General features: G+C 41.0%; 1 protein-coding gene across 1 annotated transcript in view; it reads left to right on the top strand.

The window, feature by feature from the left end:
* The window catches only part of MTA3 (metastasis associated 1 family member 3), a 218,107-nt gene that overhangs the window by 183,239 nt on the left and 23,909 nt on the right, over positions 1-10,959 (top strand). Inside the window, exons 13-15 of the mRNA XM_029938546.1 lie at positions 1,083-1,207; positions 5,959-6,110; positions 7,058-7,280. Of these exons, the coding sequence (XP_029794406.1) occupies positions 1,083-1,207; positions 5,959-6,110; positions 7,058-7,280 (500 nt within the window). The remainder of the gene's footprint in view (positions 1-1,082; positions 1,208-5,958; positions 6,111-7,057; positions 7,281-10,959) is intronic.

Raw genomic sequence — 10,959 nt, 5'->3', positions numbered from 1 at the left:
AGAACCAGGGGGAGCGGAGGAGGGAGAGAGAGTTGGGGAGAGAGAGGGATGCAAAACTTGAGAGACTATTGAATGCTGAAAATGAACTGAGAGTTGAAGGGGAAGGGGGAGGGGGGAAAAGAGGTGGTGGTGATGGTGGAGGGCACTTAAGGGGAAGAGCACTGGGTGTTATATGGAAAACAATTTGACAATAAAATATAAAAAAAATAAAATAAAATGCCATGGTAGGGCACCTAGGTGGCTCAGTCGGTTAAAGCGTCCGACTTTGGTTCAGGTCATGCTCTCACAGTTCGTGGGTTCGAGCCCCACGTCAGGCTCTGTGCTGACAGCTAGCTCAGAGCCTGGAGCCTGTCTTTGGATTCTGTGTCTCCCTCTCTCTCTGACCCTCCCCTGCTCATGCTGTCTCTCTCTTTCTCTCTCAAAAATAAATAAAAAACATGAAAAAATTTTAAAAATAAAATAAAATTCTATGGTAGTCTTCCTCAGAAAAATTCAAACATAGTAGAAATTATTATCATAAATGGTTAAATCTCTTGAAATGCCGACAGCTTACACTCTAGAAGTAGGCGCTGTTGACATCCACAATGTCTTCGTTGAGCACGTACGCGGCTTTTGTGCAGTTCCCTCAAGAGCCAACGCACAGAGTCAAGAGCTCTCACAGCTGCAGCTGGAGTGGCACAGTGGTTTTTCTGAACACAACACCTGCTTTCGGCTTCATTTATTTGATCCAAAAAATTATCTTTCATTCTCAGGAAACTTCATGATAAGTGATAAGGCTTAGGAACTTGTATCTTTCAAAGGCAGCAGAAGGTATTCTAAGGAAATTGTATTTGGATGGAGAAGAGCCAATGGCTATATTGACTTTTTGAGTATCAGGCGTAAGAGATTGGTTTTTATAGGGCCTTGTTTTGCAAAGATGAATGGTTTGAGTTTATATTAACACCTTATATTTACCAGCTTATTTCTTATTTACTAAACCTTCAGATGTTGTTTATATGTAGTTAAGTAGACAATGAGATATAGAGACTTTTGCCTTGTTAGACAAGTCATTTTTATCACCTCCTTTTATATTTCATTGAAAGCAGCAAACCAAATCCCAACCAAATATCCGCCAGCAATGGCAAACCTGGTGCCGTGAATGGAGCTGTGGGGACCACATTCCAGCCACAGAACCCTCTCTTAGGGCGAGCCTGTGAGAGCTGCTACGGTAAGACTCCAGCAGGGCTTTCTTCTCTCCTTTGAGGCGCATCTGGGATGGGGGGGTGTCCTCTCATGGTACCTGAGGCCACCTCTCAGAGAGCAGCGGAACCAATAGATGCCCATCCCTCCCTTCCGCCTGAACACTTAATTTCGATGGTGGGTTTCCTTTGCTTTGCTCCTGCGGGGTCCTGCGTTGGTTGAGTAGTCCTCAGCCGTGTTTGCCAGGCCACAGAGTGGCATTAGCTTTGTGCAAGCCGCGGTCCCACAAAGTACAACAAATCCGATTTTGGAGTTTCCTAGTATACACTGACAAATTAAAGGCTCCAGAAAATTCTGTCAGAAAGACGTGTGTGTGGATAAACTGCTATTTCTAATCCCCAGCCCAGGTTCCCTCAGAGTGCACTGGCCTGGGAGATGCTGTTCTAGGGCGTTTGCTTTTGCCTTCAGGGCCCCGTTATATTTATCAATATGTCCCCGTGTCGAAACCTGTCAGACACTGACAGGTGTTATATTTGACCAGGATGTTAAATTCGTTTGGTGAGATGAAGTAATTGATAATGTTTTAAAGTCTTGTCTTGGGGGGGGGGGGTCTACTGGTGTGTGTGTGTGTGTGTGTGTGTGTGTGTGTGTGTATTAAGATTTCATTTTTTTTTTAAGTAATCTCTACACCAAACATGGGGCTCATACTCAAAACCCTGAGATAAAGAGTTGCATACTCTACCAACTGAGCCAGCCAGGCGCCCCTCCCTTTTTGTGTTTTTACATTATTTAAAATCTTGAGGCACCTGCATGGCTCAGTCCGTTGGGTGTCTGATTCTTGATTTCAGCTCAGGTTGTGATCTGTTTGTAAGATGGACCCTCATATCAGGCTCCCAAGCAGGGATTCCCTCTCTCCCTCGCCCTCACCCTCTCCCCCACCCTCTCTCTTTCTCCCTCTTTCTCTTTCTCTCAGGATAAATAAACTTGAAAAAATAAAATTTCAAACAACAACATAATCTCTTAGTGGACATTAGTGACATTATAATCTATACTTCCTTACAATCAAAGTGGCCCAGAGAGGGAAGGAAATTAATATTAAAACAATTTTTTTAATATTTATTTCATTTTTGAGAGACAGAGTGTGAACAGTGCAGGGGTAGAGAGAAAGGGAAACACAGGATCTGAACAGGCTCCGGGCTCCAAGCTATCAGCACAGAGCCCGACGTGGGGCTCAAACTCATGAACTGTGAGATCATGACCTGAGACAAAGTCAGACCCTCAGCTGACTGAGCCACTCAGGCGCAGGAAACTAATATTTACTGAAAGTCCACTTGGTGCCCAATTATTGTCTCTCTCACAGCTCTTTGGAAGGACAGACGTGGCTTCCTGCCCTCAGGACATGGACCTCTGCTCCATAGTCCATGCCAAGCTGAGACTAAGTCAGAGAAGACTTTTATTTTTTATTTCTTTAAGATTTCATTTTTAAAGTCTAGAAAAGACTTTGAAAACTAGGTCATATAATTTTCTTACCTGAGGAGCACCTGGCTGACTCAGTCTGAGGAGCGCCTCGCTGACTCAGTCTCTTGAGTGTTCAACTTCAGCTCAGGTCATGATCTCATAGTTCAGGAGTTCGAGCCCTGTGTTTGGCTCTGTGCTGACAGCTCAGAGCCTGGAACCTGCTTTGGGTTCTGTGTCTCCTTCTCTCTCTCTTCCCTACTCTGCTTGTACTCTTGTCTCTCTGTGTCTCTCAAAAAATAAATAAAAGAAAAATAAAAGAAATGTCTAAAAAAAAATATCTTCCCTCAAACCAAGGGAAGTGTGAGCCAGATCGCCGACTTCATAGAAACGGCACATATCTAACCAGATCTCTGCGTCATGGAAGCACAAAAGGGTATTATTGTTTTTGGAAAATTAGATTCTTTTGGTCAAAATTTTTTATTTGTTGCATCATGGATGCCTTTGAATTGGGAACTCTTAGATACTGAAGTTTATGTATATTTAAATGAAAATACAAAGAATCCCACAGACATATGGTCAGTTAATCTGTCTTACTTTTTTACTCTACCCCTTTTAGAGTCCTATGTGGAATCTCACATAACCCTTTAGATAATTATTCTTTTTTTTTTAAGTTTTTTTATGTTTATTTATTATTAAGACAGAGAGACAGATATGAGCAGGGGAGGTGCAGAGAGAGAGGGAGACACAGAATCCCAAGCAGGCTTCAGGCTCCCAGCTGTCAGCACAAAGCCCAATGCAGGGCTCTAACCCACAAACCGTGAGATCACGACCTGAACTGAAGTCGGATGCTTAACCAACTGAGCCACCCAGGCGCCCCTAATAATTATTCTGTCATTTTTATACATGCATGACAAATCAGCAGTTTTTATTTTATAATATTTATTTTATAGACTCCTTAAGTAATATTTATCATAAAATGTATCTTATGCATGTAAAATTTATCTTTATAGAAAGAATTTGGTGTTTTCTTTTTGTTACTTTTTAATTTGAGGTAATTATGCAAGTGAAAGATGTTTGTTGACAAATATTAAAATGACATACCATTATTAACATGAGTAAAAATGTATCTTTAAATATGAGTGAAATTTCTTACTCAGAATCCAAAATAAGTCCATACCTAATATTTAGGATTCTTTAAAATTTGTGTTAAAAAAAATCAAATTATTTGACTTAAATGTGTATAAAGGAAAGGGTTTTGGGGCTGCCATTTGCAAGGAGTCTACCAGAAATAACATATGATATGTACACAGTTTTATTTGCAGTAACTAAGAAGCACTTTGGGGCACCTATTGTGGTCCAGTTGGTGGAGTGTCTGACTTTTGATTTTAGGCTCAGGTCATGATCTCAGGGTCATGGGATGGAGCTGCATGTCTGGTTCTGTGCTGAGCATGGAGCCTGCTTGAGATTCATTCTCTCTCTCTCTCTCTCTCTCTCTCTCTCTCTCTCTCTCTCTCTCTCTCCCCCACTCTGCCGCCTTCTCCCCCTCTCCCCATTCCTCCCTCCACTCCTCTCCCCAGCTTGCACACTCTCTCTAAAATAAAAATTTTTTGAAAACTAAGAAGCAGTTTGATTATAATGGTCAGTATATTTTCTCTTTTTGACATTGGCTGGTGAACTGTTATTTGACACCTTGGTGTGCTATTTGAACATTTTGACCTGTTGAAGGTAACTTACAAGAGGAAGAGTATTCCAAGGCCTACTTACAGAATTTCAAATTTTATGTACCTCATTAACTTAATGTTTCAGTGTCAGTGTTTTCTGTCTTAAACTTCTCATGCCTTGTGAGAATACTTTAAACATTATGTGGCAGTAATTCAAACTGCATGACAAAACCGACACAGGCTAAGTGATAAATCAGCTGAGTTATTGGGTCTTGAGCATTCTGTGATGTTGGCTTCATACGCTCATTTGTTCTCGACTTACAGTCTTGAAAGGGATACTGTTTTTAAAGGGAGAAATATTAAAATAATTACTTTGCTCATTGATTAAAATAAACAGAAAACATGTACCTATTTTTTTTAACTTTGAGAGAGAGGAAGAGAGGCCATCCCAAGTAGACTCTGCACTGTGAGCTCCATCTCACGAACTGTGAGACCATGACCTGAGCCAAAATCGAGTTGGACCTTAACTGACTGAGCACCCAGGTGTCCTTAGATACCCATTTTTTTTTTTTTTTTTTGAGAGACAGCACAAGGAGGGGAGGGGCAGAGAGAGAGGGAGACACAGAATCTGAAGCAGGCTCCAGGCTCTGAGCTGTCATTACAGAGCCCAACGCGGGGCTCAAACCCACAAGCCATGAGATCATGACCTGAGCTGAAGCCAGACACTCAACCGATTGAGCCACCCAGGCACCCTTATTTCTTTTTTTAAAAATATTTTTTTATATAATTTTTTAAAATATTTATTTATTTTTGAGAGACAGAGACAGCATGAGTGGGGGCAAGGAATGAGCAGAGAGAGAGGGAGACACAGAATCCGAAGAAGGCTCTAGGCTCTGAGCTGTCAGCACAGAGCCTGACGTGTGGCTCGAACCCATGAACCATGAGATCATGACCTGAGCCACCCAGGTGCCCCCCCCAGATACCCGTTTCTGACAGATTCCTGTACTAATGAGTGGGGCCCCTCTGAACATCTTAAATTCTGAGGTAGTTTCTGAACCATCGATTTAAAAACCTAGATTTAGACTTTAATAATAATGAGGATATCTTTCTGATAACTTATTTTCAGGAATGTACACAGTAGAGAGTATTTTTAATCAACAGAACTCCCTCAGCAATAGCACAGTGTATTAGATAGGATACTCCATCTAATAGCCTCTTTCAACAGGAGCCCCAGGGGACGCCTGGGTGGCTTAGTCGGTTCATGGGTTCGAGCCTCATGTCCGGCTCTGTGCTGACAGCTAGCTCAGAGCCTGGAGCCTGTCTTCAGATTCTGTGTCTCCCTCTCTCTCTAACCCTCCCCTGCTCACGCTCTCTCTCTCAAAAATAAAACATTAAAAAAAAAAAAACCAGGAGCCCCAGAAGCCATAGACACTCATATATATAGAAATAAAAGGTTTAATGAATTCTAAGTCTTGAAAAATACATGAGTGTATTAGACTTTTGTGTTTTTCTGGGTGGACTGAGGGAAGAAAAATAACCTTGAAAACTAAATATGGCTTTGGAATATTTTAAAAATATTTGATGGTACGCATATTAATGTTACAAATTGTAAAGCATTCTTTGTTTTTTTGTGTTTTTGTGTTTTTTCCTCTGTCTTTAGCTACACAGTCTCATCAGTGGTATTCTTGGGGCCCACCTAATATGCAGTGTAGATTGTGTGCAGCCTGTTGGCTCTATTGGAAAAAATACGGAGGCCTGAAAATGCCCACCCAGTCAGAAGAAGAGAAGTTGTCTCCCAGCCCAACCTCAGAGGTACATGAGCTACCGTCTTTTATGTTGAAATGTCACTTCGCTGGCTAGATCACTTGGAAACAGAAGTACAGTATAGGATAACTTAAAAACAAACAAAGCTGTTTTTTATAACCAAACATAGCACCACAGCATTTAAGGTGGGCATGGAGAGGGGGGCAGGGACAAATCAGATTTTTTCAGGTATTCAGAATATTGGTCTTGTGTGATTACTCAGACAAAAGAACAATGTACGTGGGAGGTGATAGCCTATGTAGAGAGCTCGTGAATTTAACGTTTTAATTGCTTTTTTGAAAAGTTTGCAACCTTTAAATACTGTTGAAAATATGTCTTGCTGTATAAAGTAACAAATACAAATTGAACCTTTTTTCTGCCCTGGGCCATCATAGGAGGGACAAGAAAGTTGTATGGATTCGATCTTGAGGTGAACAGCAGTTGAAAGAGGGTTTTGGCAGAATTCTCAGAGATGGCAGATACCAGGCAATGCCTGCGTCCGTAGACCAGTGTCTTCCAGAGAGATTTCTTTTTAAGGGCTAACAGGATCTCAGGACTCCTTCACTATTAAAAAAACAGCAATAATTTAATCAACATCCCTGGGAATTTTTTGCTGTTGTGAATGTGATTTTGGATTGTTATGGTCCATTTAGAAACAAATGCCGGAAGGAGTGGGGACCACTGTGTTGTACACCTGAAACTAATGCAACACTGTGCGAACTCACTGAGATTAAAATGAAACCTTAAAAAACAAAAATATGGTCACACACTCTCCTACCCCCACCCAGTTTGCTTCTCTAATCCCCGGCCCTCTTCCCAAAAGTGCATACTTTTAAATGCTCTCCTGTGGGGGTAGAGTATTAAGTCCAGTAGAAAACTTAAAAATTCCCTTTTCTTTTGAGCCCGATGCAAACAGCCTTCTATTTTCACATGTCGGTTGGTGTCTCGTTTTGCAGGACCCTCGTGTCAGGACTCATATGTCTCGCCAGGCCATGCAGGGGATGCCAGTCCGCAACACTGGGAGCCCCAAGTCTGCAGTGAAGACCCGCCAAGCTTTCTTCCTTCACACTACATATTTCACAAAATTTGCTCGTCAGGTCTGCAAAAATACCCTTCGGCTGCGGCAGGCAGCGAGACGGCCGTTTGTTCCTATTAATTATGCTGCCATTAGGGCAGAATGTAAGATGCTTTTAAATTCTTAACCTTATGTGTTGTGCTTCTGATCATTTTCTCTCCTTCCCTATCTCTCTTTTTTGTTTTGTTTTTTTGTTTTGTTTTGTTTTGTTTGTTTGCAATAAACATAAGTTCTTGTGTACAGCCTTTTATTTGGTTTATTTTTTTAACATCGTTTTTGTCTGCTGCCATTTGTATCATGCCAACCTGAAAAGCAGACCCTGAAACCTCTTGCAGTCTCCCTGCAGAGAGAATAGTGCCCAGCAGAGAGTTGGTGGGAGGTGCCCTTGTCAGTGAGGGTTTGTGATGGGATTGCCTGAGACCCCCTGTTGAAGAGGCAGTTTCACCTATGAGGTCGTGCCGCCACATAATCCCTACGGATGGTGTCACAGTGAAACTCTGGGGTTGAGACGTACAGTCCAGTCTTACGTGGCTTCGTTAGGTTTGAATAAAATTTGCCAATTTACACTGATTAGCAATTGCATGTCTTTGTAAACCTCTCGCTTTCCCACGAACCTTTTACAGTTGTACAGTGTTACGGAAATTCAAACAGCTTCATAACAAACACTACAGTTATTTGAAGATTTAGCACATTGTAAATGACGAGTGTCTTTGGGGTGAATTTTCTGAAAATACGTATTTAGTTTTTACAGGCTGGTGACCATATTTGTGGTTGAGCAAGCATTTCTATTTGTCCAATTTGGTTTCCATTTCATAATCATACATATATTACCGCGTAACATTTACATGGCTCACTCCCATTTCCAACATTTTCAGTCTTGCTTTTGTTTCATTTTTTTTTTGTTGTTAGAACAAAGGTCTTATGTATCAGTGAATTGTGGGTGGTTCTGTTATTACCATGTACCCCTAAAATGTGTCCATAATTTGTGTGTTAGGCTCTGATTCTAGTCTTGTTACATTTAGTCACATGCCTGGCTGCCACGTTAGACCATGTAACTTCTTCCCCTAAAGGATGAGAAAACTTTCTGTCTGGCTTAACAGAGAGGAAATCTTAGAAACATTGAACAGATGCTTTTTCTTTGTGAGAAAAGAAATTTATTATGAGATGTTCCATTTTGATTTAAAGAGGATATGCATTTAAAGAGTGATGATTGAAAATCATTTTTTTGTTCCTAAAGGTGATTTTCAGCAGAATGGTTGAAAGGCTTTACAACTTACAGGTAAAAGCCTTATAGGAAGAAAAGTGCTTTGTAAAGAGAGAGTAGAAAATGGTAGTACTCTCTGCGCCCCACAGAGGGAAGTTTCGCTGCATTAGACTCATGTGTAATTGGAACTTAGGCTAATACTTCATGCTAGCATTTCTTGAGTTCATGGATTTATGCTCATACACTTTCTTACCCATTTTAAGGAAATGGAAAATATTTACATTCATCTAAACTGCTTAGCTGATTTAAAACACATTTATATAATTTCTTAACTAGACAGGATAATAAAACATATGAGAAGAAATGAATGAAATTCTTCCATTAAAATGGCCAGGGTCCAAAATCCTGTTTGTTCCAATGAATGGAAGAGAATTCATCATCAACTAAATCAGCCGCCGAGGAAGCTTCTTCTATTTGCCGTGGCTCTTCCCGTTAGTTGCACAGCAAATTTGCAAGTTAGCTTTATTTTGATCATCCTTCAGTAAAGTGTATTTTTCTGTTACGTCATTTTATGTATTCTCAACTGAAAGGCCAGTCTGCTAAGAAAGCTGTGGTTCAGGGTTAAATGACATGTGTTTTATTTCTATAAACATATATAATAATAAAAGAACAGAGTCATTTGTTGTGATGAGAATCAAGGAGCATATTTTATTTTGAATTTTGCTTCATTGATCAAGTTACATATAGAATCATTTTCAGAATAATTTTACCTTGAAGTTTAAAATAACAAAATCTCACAGCCATCCCCCCCTTTTTTTTTTTAAAGACAAGCAACTAATGAACTCTTCTAGCATCTACTTGGTTCTCACACTGTCTTCTCCCTTCTTGTATGTACCTTGTTAAAACCTCTTCAGTGGGTCCTTGATCTTGGCTTGTTGTGGAGAAGATGAGACATTGATACCCTGATGTCTGGGCAGCAACCACGTCTTTGGTCCAGTGGGGACGTATAGGTGTATTTCTTTTTTTAGTAAGCTTTCCTTGGTTTCTCAAGGGCATGGTGACCCCCATCCCTCCTCAGAAAAAGTTAAGAATCCCTGTGATGCAGTATGGATATAATGTCAGATCAGATGAAAGTCTGTAATTCTGTAGATATTGATGGATCAAGAGCTCTAATTGATGCATTTTAGAGTAATATTACATATGATGAAGGTAAATAGTTTTCCCTGAGAACTTGAGGGTTCTAAGCTTTGCACAGGCTGACCCCGCCCATGGCCTCTGGCCTTGGCAGCGCCATCACCACCAGTGTCCTCGCCAGAGTTCGGAAGAGGGAGGTGAAGAGCGAGTGAGATAAATTCTCAGGTGGTGCAGATCATAACTGCAACTTAGTGTTCGACTTAACAAGTTGATCCTTTTAGAGAAAATGTTTTTTTGGTTTGTTACACCACCACCCTCTGGCCTTTATTTTCATTAAGAAAATGGCAGTAAAACAGTCGAGTAAATAGGGGCATCTTAGTATATTCGTAAAGTATCACAGAGCAAATATAAGAAGTAATGATATCTGTGGGAAGGGAAGCCGGGAGGCTGAGGCAAACGGCTGGGAAGGAGGCTTCCCCCTGCTTATCCTTTTAAACCTTTTCAACTTTGAGCCATGGGAATATATTTCCTGTTAAAGAAACAACTTTAAAAACTTAAGTATATAGTATGATCAACATGTTTAAAAATATATACATATGAGATCTATATAGAGAGGGTGATTTTTAAATTTTAAATTTTTTTTTAATTTTACTTATTTTGAAAGAGAGAGAGAGCAAGCAGGGAAGGGGCAGAGAGAGAATCCCAAGCAGTTTCCACACTGTCAGAGCAAGAGAGAGAGAGACAGCGTGAGCAGGGGAGGGTCAGAGAGAGAAGGAGTCACAGGATCTGAAGAAAGGCTCCAGACTCCGAGGTAGCTGTCAGCACAGAGCCTGACGCGCAAACCCATGAACCGTGAGATCATGACCTAAGCCGAAGTCGAACACTTAACCGACTGGGCCACCCAGGCGACCCTAATAAAACTTCAAAAAAATTTTTTTAAATACCTACATTTGAGAGGGGGAGAGAGAGAAAGTGTGTCTGTGTGTGTCAGTGGGGGAGGAGCAGAGAGACAATCTGAGGCTGACCAGGCTCTGAGCTGTCAGCACAGAACATAACGTGGCGCTCCACCCCACGAGCATGACCTGAGCTGAGCTGAAGTCGGACCCTTAACCAACTGAGCCACTGAGGTGCCCCAATGAGATGCCTTTGTATGTAAATATATAAGTCCATGACTCATTTCTTACTATCACTCACTTATTACTAACGTTAACACACAATGCCTCAGCCAGTTCTACCACATAGATAGTGCCTATTAAACATGGATTGGTAGACCAAAAACCAAAACATTGCAGAAAGAGAAGTAGTGTGTCCTTGACAAGATCTGCAGACCAACAGCATGGGTTGCCAAATTTCAGACAGCCTGTCTCTTCTCTCCTTGACACCCCACCCCACTCAATTAGGAAGCCACAATATGCTAATTGTGTTCTTCCTTTGTTACCGCCATC

Source organism: Suricata suricatta, chromosome 4, assembly GCF_006229205.1.
Source record: "Suricata suricatta isolate VVHF042 chromosome 4, meerkat_22Aug2017_6uvM2_HiC, whole genome shotgun sequence".
Taxonomy (NCBI): Eukaryota; Metazoa; Chordata; class Mammalia; order Carnivora; family Herpestidae; genus Suricata; species Suricata suricatta.
The sequence above is the reverse complement of the archived record's forward strand: the minus strand, read 5'-3'. Positions and strand labels throughout refer to the sequence as shown.